We start from the raw sequence: 22,484 nt of genomic DNA on the forward strand, positions 1-22,484 counted from the left end.
AACCTCAAAAAAAATTAAAATGGCATCAAAAACAAAAGAAATAGTATGGTTCAATCAGCATCCATATTCCACAGGTTTGTGGTTTTTTTTCCTGGATTTGGAGAGCCTTTTCCATCATGAGTCCTTTGGAACTTTCTTGTACTGTTGTATTGGTGAGAAGAATCTAGTCTATCACAGTTGATCAACACAATGTTGATGGTACTGTGTATAATGTTCCGGTTCTACTCATCTCATTCATCAGTTCATGCAAGTCCTTCCAGGTATCTCTGAACTCCTCCTGCTCATTGTTTCTTGCAGCACAATAGAATTCCATTACATTCATATACCACAACTTGTTCGGCCATTCCCCAATTGATGGGCAACCCCTCAATTTGCAATTCCTTGCCACCACAAAAAGCAGCTATAAATATTTTTGTACATGTGGGTCCTTTTCCCTTTCTTATGATCTCTTTAGAGAAAAGACCCAAAAGTGGTATTGTTGGGTCAAAGGGTATGCATGCACAGCTTTATAGCCCTTTGGGCATAATTCCAAATTGCTCTCCAGAATGGTTGGATCAGTTCACAGCTCCACTAACAATGCATTAGTGTTTTAATTTTTCCACAGCTTCCTGGATATATTTCATAGTCAAATAGGAAGTAAGCACTGCCTAGTACCATTAATACTACCTTGTGAAGAAAACTAGCAAATTGTCAGTCAAAATTCAGAACCAAAAATAAAATTGGATTTTTTTTTTTAATTAAGAGGAAGATGGGGGCAGCTAGGTGACTCAGTGGATAAAGCACCAACCCTGGATTCAGGAGGACCTGAGTTCAAATCTGGCCTCAGACATTTGACACTAGCTGTGTGACCCTGGGCAAGTCACTTAACCCCAGTTGCCTCACTAAAAAAAAAAAAATTAAGAGGAAGGGGGAAATGTTTTGGGGTAATGAGGGGCTTTGATCATATGAGTGAGACTCATCTCCACCCAGATCACTTAAATTGGACACAATGGGCCAGAAATCTCCTAAACTAGATTCTCTTTACACTTTAATTAGAAATAAACTCTCCTAGTTGGAGAGTTTATTGGGGTCCCACCCAAGATTGAGGAGAAAGTCTTATGAGGCAGCCCTGGCCTTCACAAGTACTGGCCTTTGAATGAGGAAGTAAAAAGAGGAAAACCCTACTAAGAATACAAAATGGGTTATTTTGTTTTGTTTTGTTTTCTGTTGTTTTTTTTAAGTGAGGCAATTGGGGTTAAGTGACTTGCCCAGGGTCACATAGGTAGTAAGTGTTAAGTGTCTGAGGCTGGATTTGAACTCAGGTACTCCTGACTCCAGGGCCGGTGCTCTATCCACTATGCCACCTAGCTGCCCCCAAAATTGGTTATTAATACAATAAGAAAATAATCATTTTTCTCAGGAATACACTAGGGGAAAAAAGGAGGGAGGAGAGTAGAGTTATAGCTCATATCACAAGCGGGAAACTTCAAAAAAGGAACAGGAAACATGCCAACTCACGTAAGCTGCACTTTAAACAGAACCAGTGAAAGCAAGGTTGGACACAAAAAGTGGTATACATTCAACTCAGCAGCAAATGGAGGGGTACAGGGAGAGGAGGATAGATTCAGAGAGCAATTCATAAGCAAAAGAACAATACTACCAAGCAATGATTAAAACGTATGCTGATTAGAAAACAGGCTGATAGTAGAACCAATTATATCCATAACACAGAAGCAAACCTAATATTAAAACCAAAGACCCCAGCTACCGGGGTAATGACAATTTAGCAAAAGCTTCCATGAAAACTGGAAAGCAGTGTGGCAAATTAATTTTAGACAAAACATCTCACACCATACATACTTAGAAAAGGTCACATGAACAAATTTAGAGGTATGGAATAGAAATTTCTCAGAACTCACAGAAAAACCAAATGGACAATTTTGATTTTTTTTTAAATTAGTTGCATAAATAAAATCAATGCAACTAAAATTAGAAGGTAAGCGTTAAATGAGGGGAAGAGTGGAAAATAAATCTATGCAGGAAGTTTCTCTGATAAAGTTCTGATTTCCAAGCTGTATAAGGAACTGATTTAGATGTATGACTAAAAGACATTCCTCAATAGATAATGGTCAAAAGTGTAATGGTCAATGGAAGAAATCCAAGCTATAAACAACCAGATGAAAAAAATGTTCTAAATGTACTGAGGAAAAGGCAAATTAAAGCACTTCTGAGTTTCTACTCATCAGGAAAACAACTGCTTTTTTTTTTTCCCCAGGGCAATGAGTGGCTCGCCCAGGGTCACAACTATTAAGTGCCAAGTGTCTGAGGCTGGATTTTAACTCAGGTCCTCCTGAATCCAGGGCCAGTGCTTTATCCACTTCACTACCTAGCTGCCCTGAAAACAACTGCTCTAAGGCAATCTGCAACTGTGCCCCGAAAAATCACTCAAGTGCAATTCCTTTTTCCTGTTGTACCACTGCCACTAAACCTAAACCCAGGGATTAAAAAGGAAAGAACCAATAGATATTGTTATGCATTGAAATAGGTTGGGTGTTGTGATGTGGGATGGAATTAGGGTCAGATTGATTGTGAGTCGTCCCAAAAGAATTACAAGACTCAGTGACTCAGTTCCCCAAGTTTTATTGAAATATTGTGGGTGACCACAGGGAGAGAACCAGAATATTGGAAAGGTATCTCTCGAATAAGGAAAGGAAAGACAGTTATATTTATAGTATGGATAAATTGATTATCAGTCTCATTATAATAATCTCCACCTTGGGGAGGTACAGGGGAGGGCTTGTCCTTCTCATTATAATATTCTCCGTCTTGGGGTGTTACAAGAGAGGGCTTATCCTAATTTGGAGTTCCTGGGGTCCTAAGCCAACCCCTGAAGTGGGTACCTTTTTCAGTGGAGGTGTGTCATAAGGTGAATCTGGGGACAAATTTGGCCTTTTCTGTGCATGTCTCTTTCTGATTCCCATGGCTAGTTTCGAAATATAATCATTTTTCTTTAGAATTTCTATAGCCTTGTCATTTTAGTCTAAGGTCATCATGGCCTCTCTCCCTGTTCCCGTTATGGGCACTGATTTCTGTGGGTACAAGAACCTAGTATAAGTTATCCATTAACTGGGGTCTGACTCCCTTTTAAGAGCTAATATCTGAATTAGAGCTTGGATCTTAGATTTTTCTATTAACCCTTTTTTGCCTCCTACATCAGTTGGAGTCCTTAGGAATTCCTCTTTAAAGAATTACACCCTCTAGCACACAAATCCAATTAAAATATTTTATTTGGGCGCTAGAGAAAGGAAACCTTGAGACAAGCCTCAAGGGGAGGCAGATCCAGAGACATGCTTCTCTGAGATATCTCCTTGAGCAGGAGAAAGGGAAATACTTTTATAGAGGCCTGCTGGTGGAGGGACTCGATGGGGTAATCATCTAACTATGGAAAGTTCCCTTATTGGGGTGATCACCCGAGGGTGGGACATCCCCCACTGGTGGTAGCTGGGCTAATCTCCCCAAGGGGGAGGGGGCTGGAATGAAATGTGGTGGTCCTGGAGTTCTCAGTCCCAATTGGGTGTTACCTCTTTAGGTGTGTCTGTCCTTTGGTTTAGCTTCTCAAGAGAGTTCCCTGAGCTCCCCCAGAAAACTCCTGAGGTGCCCAAGGTCCATAACAGTATTAAATATTAATGGTAGCTCTTTTTGTGGTGGCAAAGAACTGGAAACTATGAGGATTCCCATCAATTAGAAGGACTGAACAAATTCAGGTAGATGGATGTGATAGAATGCCATTGTGCAGTAGGAAGTAGTTTCAAAGAAGTGTGTCAAGATAATGAAATGTAATAGATGAGATTTAGCAGATACTCAGGGGCCCACCTGGAGACTGGTTTAAACTGATTGAATTGGATAAAGTGACTGACAGTTGACTGGATTACTGGTTTAATTCCAGTTTACTAGATTGTAAACACATCTGGCTGGTTGGTACTTAAGGGTACTTAAGAAAGTAATCGTTCTCAGAAGCTAAAAACTTTGAACTTTACATCAAGACCACCTTCAGGTCCAGTGAACCAATGAATTTGAATGACACTAGCCAATCAGCTTGAAGAACCTCCCATGTCTGGGAGGGGAACGTGAAGCAGAAAGCAGATGCTGGGGAGAGAGTTCTGCCTTTTTGATGAGTGGGAGCTTAGGAAGGTTAGGATTGCCAGGTTCTAGGAAATCTGTTCTCAATCTTTCTCTTTCTTTTACTATCTTTCAATAAACCCTTAAAAAACCTAAACTCCTTTATCAGTGATTTTAGTCAGTTTCCCCCCAAAACTGAGGAGGGGGGACAGATTAGAATCCACATTTAGAATTTTAAATTACACCGAAGCTTGGAGCCCGAAGGGTTCTCCAAGGCTGTTCGGTCCAAACCAGACCTGAACATGAGTTCCCCCAAGAGGGCTGGAGCTGAAATCACCAGGTGGGTGAGTGTAGACCCCCTCATCTGAGTCACAGATCCCTTTGGTGGTGCATCCAGTGAAGCCTATGAATCCATTGGCAGAATCCTGTCTACACTAGCCTCCTGTCCCCATCCTGACCCCTTGGTGAACCAGGTCCATCCCATGCTGTCCTCTCCTCTTGGGTCCTGGCCCGTTGTCCTATTACCCCTCACCTCAATCACAACCTCCCTGAGTGGGTCCATTATATGGTTATGTTGTCTAATCTCAACACTGTCCCTGCCCCCATCGCATCACACCTGGACGACGGCCATAGCTGCTGGGGGGAGGAAAGGAGGGTTCCTCCCTGCCTCAGGTCCCTTACTTCTCCCATCCAGCCTCAGCACCTATGTCAAACTGACCATCCTAAAGCTAGGGTCTGACTCAGCTCTTCCTATCACGTCCCCAGTTGAATATAAAATCCTCTGGCGTTCCAAGTCCTTCCTAAACCGACTCTACCCGCCCCTGCCTCCCGGGCTGCTCCTCGAACAAGCAGCTCCATCTCCAGGCTCCTCGCCGTTGCCCTGGCCGTGCCCCCAACCGGGAATGCTCTCCCTCCTGGCCTCCAAGTCCCGCCTCCTACAGGAAGCCTTCCCGGGGACTCTCCCCGGTATCTTCCCGTCTATACAGTGTGTGTGCGGGGTGGCTGGTTTGCCTCCCCTCCCCCGTCGCGCCGCGCTCCTCCCACGCGGCCAGAGTCCCCGAGCCACCGTCTCCCCGCCCCTCGCGCCACCGAGCTTCAGTCAGCCCATCCCTGGAATGGGGAGGGGGCGAGCTGAGGCGGCTGCTTTGGGGATGGTTCCCCCTCGTCTCCGCCCCCGAAGCCCGTTAATAGAGAAGCGCATTTTTAAGTACGGCCCCTCCTGGTCTGCGCCCCGCTCCTCGCCCCCTCAGCCGGGGCCCAGCGTACCAAAGCTTTGAGATTCGGACCCGTTCCACGCCAGCTGTGGACAGATGCGCTGGGCTGGGGGGGGGCTGGGGGGCTGGGGGGCTGGGGAGCGCACGCAGGAAGACGCATGCGCAGCTCGCTCTTCTCGCGGACGAGGCCTGGATCGCTAAGTAATTTCTGGTCACGCCCCCACATTATTGGCCACGCCCCTCCCGGCCCCCAGGCTCTCCGCCAGACCTGCCGGCTTCATGGCCACTCCCTTCCGCATTCCTCGCCTCATCATCCCGCCCCTCGAGCTCTATGCCCCGCCCCCCACCCTTACCAGGCCCTTTCCAGCCCTTCGGTCCCTCCCCTCGCGCGCACCGGACCCCGCCTCTAGACAGAGCGCATGCGCACTGGACGCCGCCCGGCCGGCCTTCGAGGTCACGTGGGGGTGGTGAGGATTCGTCGCGCGCTGCCTCCAGGGGCTTCCGGCTGCTTCAGCGGGACCCGAGCGAGGGAGGGGCGGGGACAGGGGGCATCCGGGGGCGCGTGGAGTGACTGCAGACCCCTCCTCATCGTACCCCATCTCATCCAGCCCGCGCCCCGCAGCCCACCTGGGGTCAGGTGTGGAGGGCGGGGCCGCCCGATGTGGGCGGGGGAGGGGAACTCACCCAACCTGAGCCCGGGGGACCCCTGCCGGGTCATCTGGTTCCTCCCCCTGTCTCTCACCGGGAAACTGAGGCCCGGGGGTGGGAGGCAAGGCGGGAGCTACAGCAGACCCTCCCTCCAGCTCTAGAGCTTTGGGTCCCCAAGGTTCTTCTGGGGTTCTAGGTTCTCGGGCGCCAGCCCCGGCTCAGGCTGTAGGGCCTGGGGGGGCGGGTTCTGAGCCGGGGCCTCCCCGATTCTTTTCCCCCGCCAGGGACATCAGGAGGCAGCCGAGGCCGAGATGCCTGGACAGAGACCCAGGAAGGGCCCCCAGGCCCGAGGCCAGGGGGTGGCGGCGGCCAAGCAGGTATGGAGGAAGGTCCTCCCCTCCTGGGAGGGCCCCGGGCTTCATCCTGGGCTGGCCCCCGACGGCAGCGTTCCCGCTATGCAGAGGAGGAAACTGAGGCTCAGGAGGGGAAGGGGCGGTGGGGGCGGGCCCTGGGAGGGGCGGGTGGCCTGAGGCCTGAGCCCCCCCCTCTCCGCCCCGACTTCCCCTTCCTAAGCTTCCTCTCCCAGCAGGGATGGGGGGCACCCAGGCTCACAAATAAGGGAGAGAGAGGAAAAGGGAGATTGAGGGGGGGGCAGGGCAATGAGGGTTAAGTGACTTGCCCAGGGTCACACAGCTAGTGTCAAGTTCTGAGGCTGAATTTGAACTCAGGTCCTCCTGAATCCAGAACAGGTGCTTTATCCACTGCACCACCTAGCTGCGCCCCCACCCCAGATTTCAATAAAAAATATCACACACACACCCTTCCCCCCCCCAAAAAAAAGACTGTTTGGGGCAGAGCCTGGCCCAGCTTCGGGGAAGCCCAGTTCCCTGCAAATACCAGTCCGGAAGCTGAGTTCGAATCTTGGCTTGTTGCTTTTGTGGTCTGGAATAAATCCCATTTTCCTCTAAACCGCAGGGATCCCTCCCTGTGTAGATGGTCTGTACAAGACGTAATGGAAAGAAGTCTGGATCTGGAACCAGGTCCCGGGTGCAAATCTCACCCTCCTACTTCTGCATACCCCCCGGGTTTCCCTTCATCTCTCAAATAAAGGGTTTGGGTCGATAGTCTTCAGGGCCCTCCCTGGAGCCACAGCTGCAATCCCTTCAGACCAGGCTGTGCCCGAAGGTCGGGAGCCCCACTTGGCAGTCGGGGGAAGACCCTGGGGCCTTTGGAGATTATACCCTGTGAATGGTAGGGGAGCACAAGGGGGGACCGAGTGAAACCTCCATCTTTTCGGTCTCCCAGTTGTTGCGTCTGATCCCCCTGCCGTGCACAGAGCACCCTGCCGTAGCCGCTGGAGTGAAAGCTCCCTGAAGGCAGGCTTCATTAAGTACCTGCTGTGTGCAAGGCCCCACACTCAGTACTGAGGAAAATACAAAGTCATGCCCCCATCCTCCGAAAGGGGGGAAAGATAGGGCCAGGAATAGTGGACACAGTGGGGAGTGAGGGGGGTGCTCCACAACTGCAATGACATCTTGGATGTCACCGGAGGGACTTAGAAATATTTCTTGGATTGGACCAGGTCAATTGAAACTTCGAGCTGGGAGGAATCCTACAGGCCACTGAGCCCCCATTTTACAGATGAGAAAGCTGAGACCTGAGAAAGGAAACAAGCATTCCTTAAGTACCTGCCCTATACCTGTTTGCTGTTCCTGTTTCAGTATTTCCCTTGCTTTCTACCTTTTGCCAGGCACTCTATAAACATCATCTCATTTGATCCTCAGGACAGCCCTGAAAGGGAGACACTATCATTAGCTGCAGCTCCCCTAGGCTCTGATCTCAAACCCCATCTCTAGCTCCTAAGTGACCTACCCAAGGTCTCACAGCCAGTCAGTGTGGAAGACCTGGGTTCAAGTCCAACATTCTAGCCACTAGGTGGTGCTGAGGTGCCGAGTTTAAGTAAGACAGGCTCCCTACCTCAAGGGGCTCACTTTCTCCTAGGGAGAGGGGACACAAGTTCCTGTAACCTTATTGGTTACACAGCAGGGCTCCAGGATCCTGGGCTGACTGAGATCCAAGGTGGGAAACCTCAGGGAGAGGAGAATGGAAGGCTTCCTAGAGGAGCTGGGGGGGGGGGGGGCCGCGGGCAGAGCTCGGGGCATCTGTGAAGAGTGGGAAGAGGGCTGGAGATGAGTCTGGTCAGGAAGGTTGGGGGCCTCTCGTGAAGACGAAGGAGTCACATCTAGATGTGGGAGGATCATAGAGCTGGAGCCAGAGGAGAAACCAGAGGCTGGGAGGCCACTGCCATCCTCCAGGGTGCTGACTGCAAGGGGAGGAATAGGGGCAGGGAAGGGCTTGGCCAGCTGGGATGCGTATGCTGAGTTTGAGGATTGAGGATGACACTAGGGCTGGGCACTGTGACTGAGGGAATGATAGCTCATGCAGGGCAGGGGTGGAGAAGCAGGCTGGTGGGACAGGAGATGGTGAGCTCGAGATGGAGTGTGGCCCTGGAGCTTCCCCCAGCCCACACCCAGCCAGTCCTGCCTGCAGGGAGGCCCCGGCCCACCTCTGCCCTTGAAGGTGCCCTCCAGCATCACTGGCTGGGAAAGGGGGGTGGGACCATTATGAGGACAGGAGGCTTTGGTTTTGAGGGGGACCCTCTGGGCACAGCGAGGGCTGCCACGTTGTGTGTGTCCTGGACCCAAATATACAGGATTACAAAGGAAACCAGTCATGTCGACACCTGGTTGTCCAAATATTTGTCAAAACAAGTTCACAGACCCCAAGTTAAGAGCCCTTGATTGAGAGGGAGGAATCTTGGCTTCAAGTCTTGCCCCTGGTATTAACCAATTCATTGGCCCTGGGCAAGTCATTTAAACTGGGCCTCAGTTTCCTTATATGTCAAATGACTGGCCGGGACTGAGAAGTCCATGTGGCCTAGTAGTGGCTAGAGGGTCGGACCAGGGACCGATCCAGCTCCAGATCATGACTCCCTGTGTGACCCTGGCCATGTAACAACCTCTTTGGGCCTGTTTCCTCATTTGGATAATAATGGCACCTGCCTCACAGGGTCTTTCTGTCACATGGTAAGCAGCCTTGTTGCTTGGTGAGGCCAATCAGTGAACCTTACAGCACTCTAGAAGCCTAAGAATCCCAGCCCTCTGGGCCGGCCCCTCTCCATCCTCACCTCCTCCTCTGCTTCCTTCCCTTCTTCTCTCCCCCACCCACAGCTGGGGCTCTTTGTGGAGTTCAGTCCAGAAGACATGTTGTTGGAGGCCCAGGGCAGCGGGGAGGATGACGGAGACCTGGAGGCAGAGCTGCTAGCCCTCACGGGCGACACCAGAGCCCCAGGGAATCAAGCCGGGCCCAAGGGAAAAGGTGAGCCAGGGGCCGGGACAGGGCTGGGGGGCCCAGGCTTGCAGACCCATTCCCCTGCTGCCCCCCATGAGGCTGGAAGGGGCCCTCTGAGCCTCTCAGCATCCCCAGAGTGGGGGGTGAGGCTGGGGGCACAAAGAAAGATGGGTCTAGGGGGAAGCCCAGTCTTGTGTGCTGTGCTTGTGGATGAGGCCTAGGGCCGTGGCTGCCTTCCTGGAGCCGGGGAAGGGGAGCTCACCACCTAACAGCGAGGCCCAGGCCGCTCGGTTACTTCCCCACTGCTCAAGGTGAATCAGGATGAGCCTCTTCCACCAGGCTGCCCTTCAGGGCCTCAGAAGCAGCCTTCCTGGCTCCCCTCAGTCTTCTCCAGGACCCTCAACTCAGGCTCTTTCCATGGCCTGGACTTGACACCCCCCCCCAGCTCACCCCGCTCCACCACAGGTCCCCTTGGTCCCATGGAAGTCAGAGCCTGGGTCTCAGTTTCCCAGTCTGTAAACGAGCAGAGGCCCAGATGAGCCCTGAGATCTTTCCTCTGCTGGACTCTCTGGCTTATTGATGTCCTTCCCAAAGTGTGGGGCCCAGGACCGATTTGAGGGGGGGGGTTCAGCCCCTTCCTTTGATAGCTGAGAAAACTGAGGCAGGGCCAGAGCAACTCATAGCCAGGAAGTACCTGGGGCTAGGTTTGAACCCAGGTCTGCTAGGCCACCTTGCCTCTGTTGTCGCCATGGCTCTGTTGGGCTGGCCACGGTAGGCCATGGTGGGATTCTTGCCTCTCCATTCATAGCCGCTGTTTCTTTTGTGATCACTGCTGCTGCTGAGGGGCCAGGCCTTGCATCTCCACCATGTGGGCAGTTCCCAGCATGGAATCTCAGTCCACCAGTGTCTCTGAGCAGTCCTTGACCATTGCCTGGCTCGGTGATTGGGCAGGGGGCTCGCCCACCTGTGGTCACGTAGCCTGGGCTCCAGGGCTCCTTCACAGACAACCTCTCCTTGAGATGGTTTGGGATTGAGGCCCTTCCTGAAGAGGAGGCCAGACGTGGTGCTGACCCATGGATGGACCTTGCCCTGTGTGCCCCCCTCACCTGAGGACAGCACCCAGACTGAGGGTGGGGGAGGACGGCTTCCTAGTAGGAGGCAGATCGACCCTGGGGGCTGGGCCACCCGTCAGTCTGGTCTTCAGGTGGAAACAGCTGAGCCCCGCTGGCTTCCTGTGTGGGGCCAGACTAGAGGGGGCGGTTGCCTGGTGTTTGGCTGGAACATTTCCAGTCATTGCCCTGATATGGGCCGGGCCTGCCCAGCCAGCTCAGCCAGCCCTGCTGCTTGTGCTCAGGATGCCAGGAAGCCCCCAGGGCCTCCTGCCCCATCCTGGCTCCAGCCCGACGGCCCCCAAGCTGAGAGAGACGTTCTGGCCTCTGGGGTGGGGGTGGGATGAACCTTGGCAGGCTGGTCCTGAGTTCAGGTTGCTGCTCATTTGCTGTGCGGCCTTAGTCAAGTCCCTTCCCTTCTCTGGGGCTCAGTTTATCTAAAATGAAAGGTTTGGACTGGATAGTCCCCAAGGTCCCCTGGACCTCCATCATGGTCTGAGCCTCACTGGTAGCCTGGGACTTAGTGGCTCAGCCCTGAAGGACCCTCTGCCCACCTCCAGCTCCCCTGCCCATGGCCCAAATCGAGAAGCTGGCTGCGGAGTGCATGCGGGACGTGGGAGACGAGGCGGAAGATGAGGAAGATGAAGAGCTTGAGGCAGATACAGACCTGCTGGTAGGTGGCCGGGGTGGGGGGGTGCCGCTGGGGGTCCTCCCAGCAGACTCCAGCTTAGCCTCCATCCTTTGAGAGGCCCGGGCCTCACCAGAGTGATTTGAATACAGCTGATGGTCCTCCTTGGGCCTCAGTTTTCTCCCCTACAAAAGGAGGGGGCCAAACATGACCACTCAGGGTTAGTTCTCCTGGTCTAAGGCCTGACTTCCCAGGGATGTTTGAGGTTTGGTAGAATCTGACATCGGAGTGGAAAGGGGCCTCCCAGGCCTCACTTGGCAGAGGGAAACAGGCCTCAGGTTGGGAAGTTCCGGCCCAGGGTTTTCTGGACATTTGAGCCCAGGGCTTTGCTCAGTCTCCAGACTTGTGTTCCTTCCCTGGACATGAAGTTGAGGTTTGTGGCAAAGCCCCCGGTGCCGCCCTAGAGGGAGCTCCCCTTTGGGCGGAAGCCTGCGGGCTTGGCCTCCAGACCCCAGCTGAGCCCGGAAGCTTCCCTCCCCTCCTGTTCCCTCAGGCAGAGCTGCAGGAGGTCCTGGGAGAAGAGGAAGGTGAAGAGGATGGTGGGCTCAGCAGCCCCGAGGAGGAGGCCACTTTGGCAGCCCCCATGCAGCTTCCTGCCCCAGCAGCACTTGAGGTGCTGGGGCCATCACCCTCCCAGGTAGGCGGCCTGGGGAGGGGGAGGTCAGATGTGCGTGTGCCCATGTGCGCGTGTAGTTCATTGGAATTCAGTTAGCGGGCGTGTCCTGTGTACCGGGTACTGTCAGGGGCGCAAGTGAGACAGTGCTTGCCCTCAAGGAGCGGCCATTCCCCAGAGTGGGCACGAGACACGCTGGGTCCAGGGGTAAACACAGACGTTCCCAAGGGAGAGCTCGTGGGCAGCAAAGGGCACCTGAGCAGTCAGAAGAAGCAAGGGATGCTGGGAAGGCGCAGAGAGCTCTGGGGGGCGGTGGCTGCAGGGGAAGTGATGGCAGCACGCCTGAGAGAGGCAGGTAGGAGCCCCAAACATCTGGGGAGACACAAAAGGTTCTTGGTGTGTGTCTTAGTAGTATCCTCTTGGCAGCTGAGAGGCAGCAGCCTCTCATCGGGATGGGCCAGGTGTGAGAGGTCAGGGCAGGGTCAGCTGGTGGGACTGGAAGCCAGAGTACGGTAGATGCAGGGGATTGGGGACATGTGGAAGGGGCTTTTTTAGGAGAACTGGGGGGGGGGGAAGGCGGGCTGGGCCCTTGGCCACTGGAGACGTCAGGGTATGGGAGGCCTTGGGGGATTGGGGAGGCTGCCCTGGCCCCCTGGAGCGCCGGGCTTCAGGATGTCTGTGTGATGCTCTCTTCTCTGCCCGTGCCCTCAGGCCCTCTGAGTCAGTCTCTTCTGGGGGTGGGGGACAGCAGCACTGAGAGGCAGGCGGGATCGTCTTGGTGGGCAGAAGACCCGCTGTGCCATCCCAGGCGAGCTCTTAGCTTCCTCAGGTTGTCTCCCCATCTGTCCGGTGGGGTCACGCCCACCGTTAGCTGGCTCACTGGCTGAGATGGAGTTTGGGGCCAGCCTCGCCATCTCAGCCTCATTTGCTCCATCTGTAAGAGGGCCTTGGTCTCCCCAGCCCAGTCTCATCTGGCTCAGCTTAATGACCCATTTTTCCCTGCAGGTAGCGTCCACAACAGGTGGGCTGCAAGGGCTGCTGGAGGAGCGGATTGCCAACTACCAGGCAGCGGCTGCCAGTGCCAAGGAGGCTGGGGATGGGGCCAAAGCCCGGCGGTGTGAGCGAGGCCTGAAGGTGAGTAGGAGGCCCTGGGGCCTGGGGGAGGAGGGAGGGGACTCCTGGCATGGCCTCAGCTTGGGACCTCATACTGTCTTCTGCCCCAGACTCTGCAGACCCAGCTAGTGGCTGTGAAGAAGGGCAGGAAGATCAATGAGGAGGAGATCCCACCTCCTGTGGCCTGTGGGAAGAGGCCAGAGCTGCCTCCCCCTGCAGAAAACAAAGGCTGTGGGGAAGCCCTGGCTTCTCCAGGCCCCCCGGCTACACTGGACCCCCCAGCTTCTCCAGGCCCCCCGGCTACCCTGGACCCCCCAGCTTTTCCAGGCCCCCCGGCTACCCTGGACACCCCAACCACACTGGGGCCCCCAGCTACCACAGACTCCCCAGAAGCAAATGCCACAGAGCCAGGTACATGAGAGCCAGACCAGTGCCCCACCCCGCCCCCTGTCCGGGAGCCCTTGGCTATTCCTGCCCTTAGGCTGGCCCAGGCCCCCGAGCCAGGCTGCTGGGAGCTCTGTCAGTGCCCTAGCCTTCTCCCTCAGCAGCCACATGGGGGGGTGAGAGAGGGCAGCCCCCCCTTGATACAAAATATTTCAGAGACACTGAGCTTCTCCCTGGGCTCCAGGGGAAGTGGGGGGATCAGCGGCCCCCACTTACTCAGCTGGTCTTTCCCCCTGGCCAGACCCTCGGATGCTGCTGCTGAGCCGGCAGAAGGAATACAAAGTGGCCGCCTTGAAAGCCAAGCAGGAGGGAGACCTGGAGCAGGCCCGGGAGTACATGAGGATTGGCAAGGTGCGGCCCAGCTCTGGGGGCTCCTGGGGTGACCCGAGTGAGAGGCTCTGCCTGTGCCAAGCTGGTAGCAGGAGGGCTTTGGATGTGGTCTGAGCCCTTGCCCAGTTGCTTCATTGTACTAAAGAGGAAACTGAGGCACAAGATGAGCAGCTTGATGAACAGTCAGGCTCTCAGGGCAGTGAAGGGGAGGGAGGCCACCCTGGGTGAGACCCTCACCCCGCTCTTCCTCTCACCCCAGAAATTTGGTGCTGTGCTGGAGGCCTTAGAGAGCGGGCAGCCTGTGGACCTCAGTGGCATGCCTCCTGCCCCTGCAGGTGAGCCAAGCCAGAGGATCAGAGCCTCACCCCACTTTCCCCGGCCGGTCTCCTTTGAGCCTCAGCCCAGTCTGGGGAGGGAAGTGGGATAATGGGTTTGTCCCAGGTGGGTGGGAGGGGGGGGAGGGTGCATGTGCTCTCACCCCCTCCTTCATTCAGTCAACATTGATTACACAGTTGTTATGGGAGAGGCCCAGTGGAGGCTGCTCTGGACACAGAGGTGGAAGCCAGCAGAATGAGGAAGGGGGGGTGCAGGTCCAGAGGGGCCTTTCCCTTAAGGACATCAGCTCCACAGATGCTTGTTAAACCGCCGGGGCCCCCCCCCTCCCCCGCCTCGGGCCTGCCCACCACCTCAGGACAAGCTTTGCTCTGTCCTTCTCTCCCTAGACCTCAAGGCTCCACAGAAGGCCCGGCTGGCCCCACGCCCTGGCCCCCTGGAGCACTCGAAGCCCGTGATGTCGGCCCCTACCCCAGCCCCAGGTAAGCACTGGATGGGGAGGGCTTGTGGGGCTCCCCAGGTAGCCCTGGGAGGGGGGGGGTCCCTGCTGAACCTCCTGGGAGGGAAGGACAGGGCCATTTGTCATGGGGACTACATGCCCCCCAGGGAGGACAGAAGCAGGCTTGGAATTGGGTGGGGAAGTAGCTGACAGCCTCTTTGGGCCCAGCGCCCCCTCCCCAGCCCCAGACGGTGCTGGAGGCCTTGGGCCAGAGGCTGGGCAAGTACCAAGAAGCTGCAGCCCAGGCCAAGAGCAGCGGAGATGAGCGGAAGGCCCGCATGCATGAGCGCATTGCCAAGGTGACCTTGTGCTTGGGGGACGGGGAGGGGGAGGGCTGGAGATCACAGGGGGCTCTGGAGGAGGTTTTGGAGGAAGGGAGACTGGCAGGCCTCCCGTGGGCCTGGCTCCAGAGTCGGGCTAGACAAGAGCTGTCTCAAAGCCCCATTCATAGGACCATAGGATGGCAGGGACCTTGGAGGTCATGTGGTTGCGCCCCCTCATTCCGCAACTGGGAATGCCGAGGGAGGAGGGGAGCAGGACTTAGCCAGGGTCACACAGCAAGTCAGCCCAGGATACTGCCTCCTCCTTTTCCTCCTCCACCTGCCCCTTCCTGTGCCCTGCCCCGGAGGGGCCAGGAGGCAGTGTATCCTCAGTGCCCTGCCCTGGAAAGGGGGCACCGTGCCATGTTTTAAAATGAGGGAGCAGAACATGCCTCTGTTTCCTCCTCTGTCAAAGGAGCCTGGACTGAATGGTCTCCAGCTCTGGAACCTTGATCCCTCTTTGTGCCGGCAGCCCTGCCCTGGGGAGGGAGGGGAGGAGGCATTGGGAGAGGGCCTTAGACCTGCTGGGGCTCATCACACCCTTGACCTTCTCCCTCCCTCCTGGCCTTAATCACAGCAATATCAGGAGGCCATGCGGGCTCACAAAGCCGGGCGGAAAGTGAACTTGGCCGAACTTCCTGTCCCCCCAGGTGGGTCAGAAGCTGGGGGTCCTCAGATGGGGAGTGGGATAGGGGCACAAGGCAGCCCCTCACGGCTTGGTCTCTCCAGCCTCTGGCCCTGAGGAGGGAGTGCCTGGGGAAGTCAGATGCTTGCTTATCGAGGCCTTTCATTCCTGGATGGACCTCCACTGGCCTGGGGCCTCTAGCTCAGAACCTTGCCCTTCAGGCCTCTCCTACCTGCTCCGCAGGCTTCCCTCCTATCCCTGGCTTGGAGCCCCCCTCGGGCCCTGAGGAAAACCCGCTGGCAGCAGCCTTGAAAGCAGCTCAGCTCCTGGGGGGCCCTGAAGAGAAGGAAGAGGATGAAGATGAGGACGAGGTATGGAAGTCGCCCTGGGTAGGGGAAGGTGCCCTCACCCTGGAGCCCAACCTCCTGGGTTCCAATTCATATATTTTTTTTTTTTTGGTGGGGTTAAGTGACTTGCCCAGGAACCACAGCTGGTTAAGTGTCAAGTGTCTGAGGCCGGATTTGAACTCAGGTACTCCTGAATCCAGGGCCGGTGCTTTATCCACTGCGCCACCTAGCTGCCCCGGTTCTAATTCAAATTTAATTCTGCTGCTGCCTTGGGTTACCCAGCCTCCTACCCTCTCTGAGCCTCAGTTTCCCCTTCTGTAAAAGGATGATAATGAAGGCAGTGACATACTGGAAAATGCCTTCAATTTGGAGCACAAAGAGACTTGGGGTTGTTTGAACCCCACCCTAGATGCTTACAGTGTAACCTTGGAAAAGTCACCAGGTGACCTTGGCAGCCCCTTCTCGATGGGGATCTGCTCTTGTCATCCCTCTCTCTGGCTCCTGTGGGAGCCACCTCCTTAGGAAGGGCCCCTGCCCCAGGCTCCAGTGGCCAAGAAGCCGGCTCCACGGCCCAGCCAAGCTCCCCAGGCCACCAGACCCTCGGCTGCGTCATCCCCTGAGCCCAAGGGTTCTACCTCCCAGGAGGCCTTGTCCCCAGCAGGTGAGCCCATCTGGAGGATGGGGGGAAGCCCTTGATCCTGGGAAGGGAGAAGAGGATCCAGGGCCCCTGGGGCGGGTGAGGAAAGACGGGGGCCCCAGGGGGGCCTCAGCTCTCAGACAAGGCCAGAAGGGGCTCTTGTCCACTCAGCCCAGGAACAGCTGGCCTTGCTGGAGAGCCGGAGACTGCAGTGCCAACGAGCCGCCTTACAAGCCAAGCGGGCCAAAGACCTGGAGCAAGCCAAAGCCCACCTGCGGGCTGCAAAAGCCCTGGATGTGCAGATCGCCCTGGTGCGCAGCGGCAGGACCAAGGTGGGCCTCGTGGCCCGGACCCCACCTGGGGCTGGGTCCAGCAGGGGCTGGAAGGACTGGGCACTAACAGTGGCCAGCCCTCTCCTTGGGGAGTTTCTGTTCTGTAAGCCGTGGGCATGAGGGGCTGCACTTGGCCCCTGGGAGGCTCCCGAGCTCATCTCCGTGTCGGGCACGGGGCAGGTATCTTCCCCTCTGACCGACGAGGATGGTGGCTTCGTTTTCATTCGGCACGAGGATGTGGGGCTCTCCCAGAAGGCCGAGGAGGTGTACGCCCAGCTCCACAAGATCCTGCAGGAGCAGCAGGAGGTCAGTACCCCCATTCTGGACATATCGGAGGGCCTAGGGTTGGTCTGCCCAGACCTGGGGGCAGAATGAGGGGAAACGTGGGGAGAGTTACAGGGAGGCAGAGAGCAGCTCAGTCCAGGCCGACCTCCCCACCAGGAGAGACTGGGGGGGCATTCAGCAGAGGCCAGATGGCCACTCGTGGTCACTCGGCCTTGATATTGTTAGAGGCTCGTGGGGACTCTCAGCCAGGTGCACGTCAGCCCAGACACTCTGAGGTTGGGCTTCCCATCCCCTGGCCCCGTGGCATCCAGCCAACGTGCTGTGCTTCCCTTCCCAGAAGTGCCTGCTGTTTTCCAAGCAATTCATGCACCAGGGCAACGTGGCAGAAACCACCCGGTGAGTGGGCCAGCATTGGCTGTCAGGGCGCAGGCCCGCCCTGGCTGCCCGGGTGAGGCCTCGGTTTCTTTATCTGATGTCTAAGGGCTCTTCATTGAGAACAGGCTGGCAGGGCCTTGGTGCTGAGGGGGAAATGAGAAGGGTGGGGCAGGTGAGAGCTGAAGAAACTGCTGTAGAAGGGATGGGAGTCTGCAGGCACCCCCTCCATGGGCTGCCAGGAACGCTAGAGGTTGGCCTCGCGCCGGGTGACCGGGTAACGGCGGCCGTGAGGAAGCTGGGAAGGAGCCCGAGAGCCGTGCTCATGCTAAGGGACATCCCAGCCAGCCTCCTGGGTCCCTCCTGGCTCCGGGCAGCCCCGCCTACCAGCCTGCCCTTCCTGACAGGTTCGAGAAGCTGGCCCAGGACCGCAAGAAGCAGCTGGAGATCCTGCAGCTGGCGCAGGCACAGGGCCTGGACCCTCCCGGCCACCGCTTCGAGGAGAAGACCTTTCAGACCGTGAGGTGTGTGGGAGGGTAGGAGAGCAGAGCCCAGGGCGCCCCTGGCGGCCAGCAGCCTCGGCACCTCCCCATCTCTGCCTCTTCTTCCCCAGGATCTTCTCAGAGCTCAGCAGCACCGAGATGCACCTTCTCATCGTGAGGGGCATGAACCTCCCAGCCCCCCCAGGTGCCCTGGGAGCTCCCTTTGGGGGTTGGGCTGGGGGACCTTGGGGCTGCCTGGATCCCTGCTGTGAGCACTGGTCTAGTGCTAAAGCCCCACCCCTTTATCCCCTGCACAGGCGTGACTCCGGATGACCTGGATGCCTTCGTACGATTTGAGTTCCCCTATCCCAGCTCGGTGAGGGAGGCCCTGCCCCAAGGCTCCTGCCCTCACACCCAGGCCCTTCCTTTGGTCTGTCCTCATCTGTACCAGGATGGCGTTGGCCTCCGTGCCTAAAGTCCGTGTCACCTCCAACATTCCCAGGCCATCCACAGTTGCCATATGCCCCCCCCAATGCCATACATGCCCAGCCTTTGCCCTAAGCCCAGAGCCCTTGCCTCTCCTGGTAGCCCTGGACACCCTCTCCTGTCCATCTGTCCCCAGGACCAGGCCCAGAAGAGTAAAACGTCCGTAGTGAAGAACACCAACTCTCCAGGTGGGAGCCCAGAGTGGCCTGTGCCCAGAGGCTGAGAGATGCCGGGCACCCATGGCGGGGAGGGCCTGTGCCCAGAGGCTGAGAGATGCCGGGCACCCATGGCGGGGAGGGCCTGGGCCCCAGAGCGGCCTGTGCCCAGAGGCTGAGAGATGCCGGGCACCCATGGCGGGGAGGGCCTGTGCCCAGAGGCTGAGAGATGCCGGGCACCCATGGCGGGGAGGGCCTGGGCCCCAGAGCGGCCTGTGCCCAGAGGCTGAGAGATGCCGGGCACCCATGGCGGGGAGGGCCTGTGCCCAGAGGCTGAGAGATGCCGGGCACCCATGGCGGGGAGGGCCTGGGCCCAGGCGGCGGGGCCAGGTCTGGGGTTACTGAGGGGTTGCGGTCCTGCGGGCTCCCCACCCACCTCACGCACACCCCTTCCTCCCAGCAGAGTTTGACCAGCTCTTCAAGCTGAGCATCAACCGCAACCACCGGAGCTTCCGCAGGCTGGTCCAGAACAAGGGCGTCAAGTTTGAGGTTTTTCACAAGGGGTAAGGCCCGGCCTCCAGAGGGGCAGGGGCGGGGCAGGAGGGAGGCCCCCTCCCAAATGGGCGCCCAGCCTTGGCTTGGACTCCTGGAGGTGGAGAGCAGCCACGGACAACCTGGGTAGCTGTGTGGGAAATTCTTGCTCTTGTTGGTCTGACAGGGCACGGTCTGGCCCAGCCCTGTGCCCCCTCCCTTCCTGTCGGTCCTGGGGATCCTCTGACTGTCCTCAGGTGCCTCCCTACCCTCACCCATCCTCTCCGCTCCTGCCCACAGATCCTTCTTCAGAAGCGACAAGCAGGTTGGGACGGCCCATCTGAAGCTCGAGCGGCTGGAGACCCAGTGTGAAGTCAGGGAGATCCTGGAGGTAGGCGCCTGGGCCTGGGCCTCGTCCCTAGAGCCTTAGTTCTGGGCTGGGAGCAAGACCCTCCTGGAGCCTGGGGACCTGATTGGCTCCATCTCCTCTATGTTTGGCCACTCTCCCAGGTTGTGGATGGCAGAAAGCCAACTGGGGGGAAATTGGAGGTGAAGGTGAGGCTCAGGGAGCCGCTGAGTGGGCAGGACACGCAGATGGTTACCGAGAACTGGCTGGTCCTGGAACCCAGGGGCCTCTGAGGTGAGCGACTGTCCCACACTACCAGCTGGGGTGGGGGGCACCGCTGCCCTGTCTGAAGTTGGTGGCCCCTGTGGGGAGCGGGCCCAAGACCTCCACACCCTGACGGTCTATCCTTGGGGTCTAGACCAGGAAGAGGGGGTGCCAACAGCTTGTTGAGCTGGGGCGACCCAGGATCTCTCCAGGATCATCCAGAGTAGGGGAGGGGAGGGACTTAGCCAAGGTCACACAGGCCAGAAGGAGCAGAGCCCTCCTTCGGCTCTGGACAGTCCCGTCATCTACCTGTTCTGTTGCCCCTTGGAGGTTGAACCTGGTATCGTGGGTGCAAGTTTCTGGTGGCAGCTTTTCCTGGAAGTGGGAGGGGCTGAGTTCTCCACTCCCGCCCCAACCCCCCCAGTCTTCCAGCAGGGGCTTCTTGTTTAGGTCTGGGTTGGACGGGACAGCGGACCAAGGAATTACTTCCCAATTCCGGGCCTGTGGTGTGCACACCTAAGTAGGCTCTTAGATCTTTGATGGATGAAGAAGAGTCCTGGAGGTCAAGGGAGCGATCCAGGGTCACCCAGCTAGGAGGTCTTGAGACTTGGAGCCTAGGGCTCCCCAGCTTGAGTACAGCAGCTCTGTTGGCTGCACTGCAGAGCCCCCCCCCTGGGGTGTGGCTTCCAGGGCAGTGGGGGCACCTTGTCCAGGCTTCTCCTGTGCAAACAGATGCCCCAAGCGGGGAGTCTCTGGGCCTCCCCACATAGAAGGGGGAAATCCGAGGCCCTATGTCTACTACCTGGTAGCCAGGACCTGAGCCCAGCCCCTTGTGTCCTGGGGCTCCGGCTCCAGCCCCAGTCTGACACCCGTGATGTGACGTGGCTGTGGCGTGTTCCTTCCTTGGGAAGCCCCTGGGAAGTGGATGCTGCTCTCTTAGCCCTGGGCCATGTGGGGGTGGATCCTTTCCAGAAGCCTCCTCCCTTAGGGCACAGGGTGCCCAGACAACCCCAGGCCTGCTGCTTTCTTCCAGCTCCACCCCAACCAGAAGCTTTGGACACAGAAGATGCTGCTACCCCGAGCACCAAAGACTTGTTAAGCAAATGCACTACTGACCACGCTACATGCCCCACGAGCTGAGGTGCTGCCTCGGTGCTGTGAGGCATGAGCCGTGGCGGCCGGCAAACCCTCTGCCTTCAGCACCCGGCGCTGAGCCCCACCAGCCTCCTCCCCCGTCCCTGCCACCCCTCTGCTGACTTTGCCCAGGCTGGGCTGCGCCCGCCAGCCCTCAGCTCTTCTGACCTGGCGGAAGGCGAGGAGGCCTGGCCAGCCTGGGGCCGGGGCTGGGCCCGTGCAGCCTCTCTCTGGATGTGCCTTTAAAAGACAGACACGACTGGATGCCTGGGGAGGTGAGCGGGACCTCGGGCCTCCCTCCCTGGGGGAGCGGCCGCCCGTCTTACCCAGCCCCTGCCCTGCTTTCCCACCTGGGTTCTGTGCCTTCTTCTCGGACAGTAACTTGCACTAGCTTTCCTACTTCCCAACAAGTTAAGGAGGGAAAAAGTGGCCTTGGGTACCTCGTGGGGGGAGGGGAGGGGAGGGATGCTCTGTTCCCCAACCTGTCCACCTCCCTCCACTAAAAGACTGTTAACTGGAAACAAAAGCCAGCTGTGTTTGTGTATCTTAAGAACCCACCTCTGTGTGTGTGTGTGCGTGTGCGCGTGTGTGTGTGTGCGTGTGTGTGTGTGTGTGTGCGCGCGTGCAGGAGCGCACTCACCCTCCCGCTCCCCTAAGACCACTGGCCTGTCCCCACCTCCTGCCTCAGTTGGCCTCTTGGCCCCCATGGGCCAAGCAAGGCAAGGCTAGGTTTGCACACCAGGGCTCAAGGGAAAGCAGACAAACTCATCAGAGGAGGGAAACTGAGGCAGGGCCCTTGGATTCCTGTGAGGCTTCTCTTCCTGGGTGAGGAGTCCACAGGCATTTGCCATATGGGCCCGTTCACTGTGCTAAGCTGTAAATTAGAAAGGTGAAGCGCCCCCTTCTGGCTTTCTCCAGTAATAACTAGGCAGCTCTGTTCTTTGTCCCTGGCCGGCCTCCTTCCTTGCAGACCCAGGGTGCAGGAAGCACCTTTTGTTTCTGGTTCTTACCCAGCGTGGCAGTGGGGGGGACCTGCCGTACAGAGGGGGCTGTGGCCCGGAGGCCCACAGAGATGAGTGTGTCTGCACTCGCTGGAGGGGGAGGGGAGCAGGGGAGGGAGGCCCCAGCAGGGAACCTGGCCATAGTCAGAGCCAGGGCCGGAGAGAACTGGAAACGAGAGCCAGGGGGGATCTAGGAATCTAGATTCTGGGCCATGTACTTGTCAGGAGGAACCTCCTCAGTCATGCAGGCTGGCCCCCAAAGGAATCTTGGCTCTGGACTCCCTGACCAGGCAGTGGTGTGGGCTGAAGTTGGGAAGTCCTGCTTTGGACGGTAGCTGTGTGTCCCTGGGCAAGTCACTGCCCTCCTGAGGCTTCCGTTTCCTCATATGTAAAATGAGGGTGTTAGATTCGACCTCTGAGGTTCCTTCCAGCCTTTGCTTGGAGGCTCCGGTAACACTTCCTGAAAGTGAGCCCAAGGTGTTCTCTTCTAGCTGCTCCCACTGCGGGCTTGCCTCCCTAGGGGAGGGGTCAGAAAGGAGGCATGGGCCTTCACTCCCTTGTCGTGTGACCTTGGGCAAGCCACCGCCCTTCTGTGAGAAATGGTCACCTCCCGGGACCCACCACATTTCCCTGAAGTACCCATGTGGGAGCTAGAGAGAACCAGTCATGATTGGAAGTGGCATCTGTCCAATGCCAGCCATCCGCAGGTCTGAGCCTGCATACCTGG

The 22,484-nt window shown here is 57.3% G+C and overlaps 1 protein-coding gene across 2 annotated transcripts; it reads left to right on the plus strand.

Moving 5' to 3' along the window:
- Window positions 1-5,771: 5,771 nt before the first annotated feature.
- CC2D1B (coiled-coil and C2 domain containing 1B) lies at window positions 5,772-21,282 on the plus strand. Of its 2 annotated transcripts, XM_043963326.1 has the most exons (25): window positions 5,772-5,949; window positions 6,245-6,337; window positions 9,191-9,338; window positions 10,981-11,093; window positions 11,602-11,745; window positions 12,727-12,855; window positions 12,945-13,245; window positions 13,520-13,629; window positions 13,868-13,943; window positions 14,331-14,423; window positions 14,609-14,739; window positions 15,338-15,410; window positions 15,629-15,756; window positions 16,255-16,393; window positions 16,541-16,701; window positions 16,882-17,007; window positions 17,324-17,382; window positions 17,766-17,882; window positions 17,972-18,045; window positions 18,158-18,216; window positions 18,463-18,514; window positions 18,945-19,044; window positions 19,313-19,403; window positions 19,523-19,652; window positions 20,656-21,282. In XM_043963326.1, the coding sequence occupies exons 2-24, from the start codon at window positions 6,272-6,274 to the stop codon at window positions 19,649-19,651; spliced, it is 2,619 nt and encodes an 872-aa protein (XP_043819261.1). In that variant the 5' UTR covers window positions 5,772-5,949; window positions 6,245-6,271; the 3' UTR covers window position 19,652; window positions 20,656-21,282. The 2 variants fall into 2 exon arrangements, with proteins under 2 accessions (XP_043819261.1, XP_043819263.1); XM_043963328.1 differs by lacking the exons at window positions 14,609-14,739; window positions 15,338-15,410 and having other exon boundaries at window positions 5,773-5,949.
- The last annotated feature ends 1,202 nt before the right edge of the window (window positions 21,283-22,484 follow it).

This window comes from Dromiciops gliroides, chromosome 4 (assembly GCF_019393635.1).
Source record: "Dromiciops gliroides isolate mDroGli1 chromosome 4, mDroGli1.pri, whole genome shotgun sequence".
NCBI lineage: Eukaryota > Metazoa > Chordata > Mammalia > Microbiotheria > Microbiotheriidae > Dromiciops > Dromiciops gliroides.

Coding starts and splice junctions, on each gene's coding strand:
- CC2D1B (XM_043963326.1), top strand. CDS start 6,272: ATGCCTGGACAGAGACCCAGGAAGGGCCCCCAGGCCCGAGGCCAGGGG. Junction 11,746..12,726: donor TGGGGCCATCACCCTCCCAG/GTAGGCGGCCTG, acceptor TTTTCCCTGCAG/GTAGCGTCCACAACAGGTGG. Junction 14,424..14,608: donor GGCCCCTACCCCAGCCCCAG/GTAAGCACTGGA, acceptor CTTTGGGCCCAG/CGCCCCCTCCCCAGCCCCAG.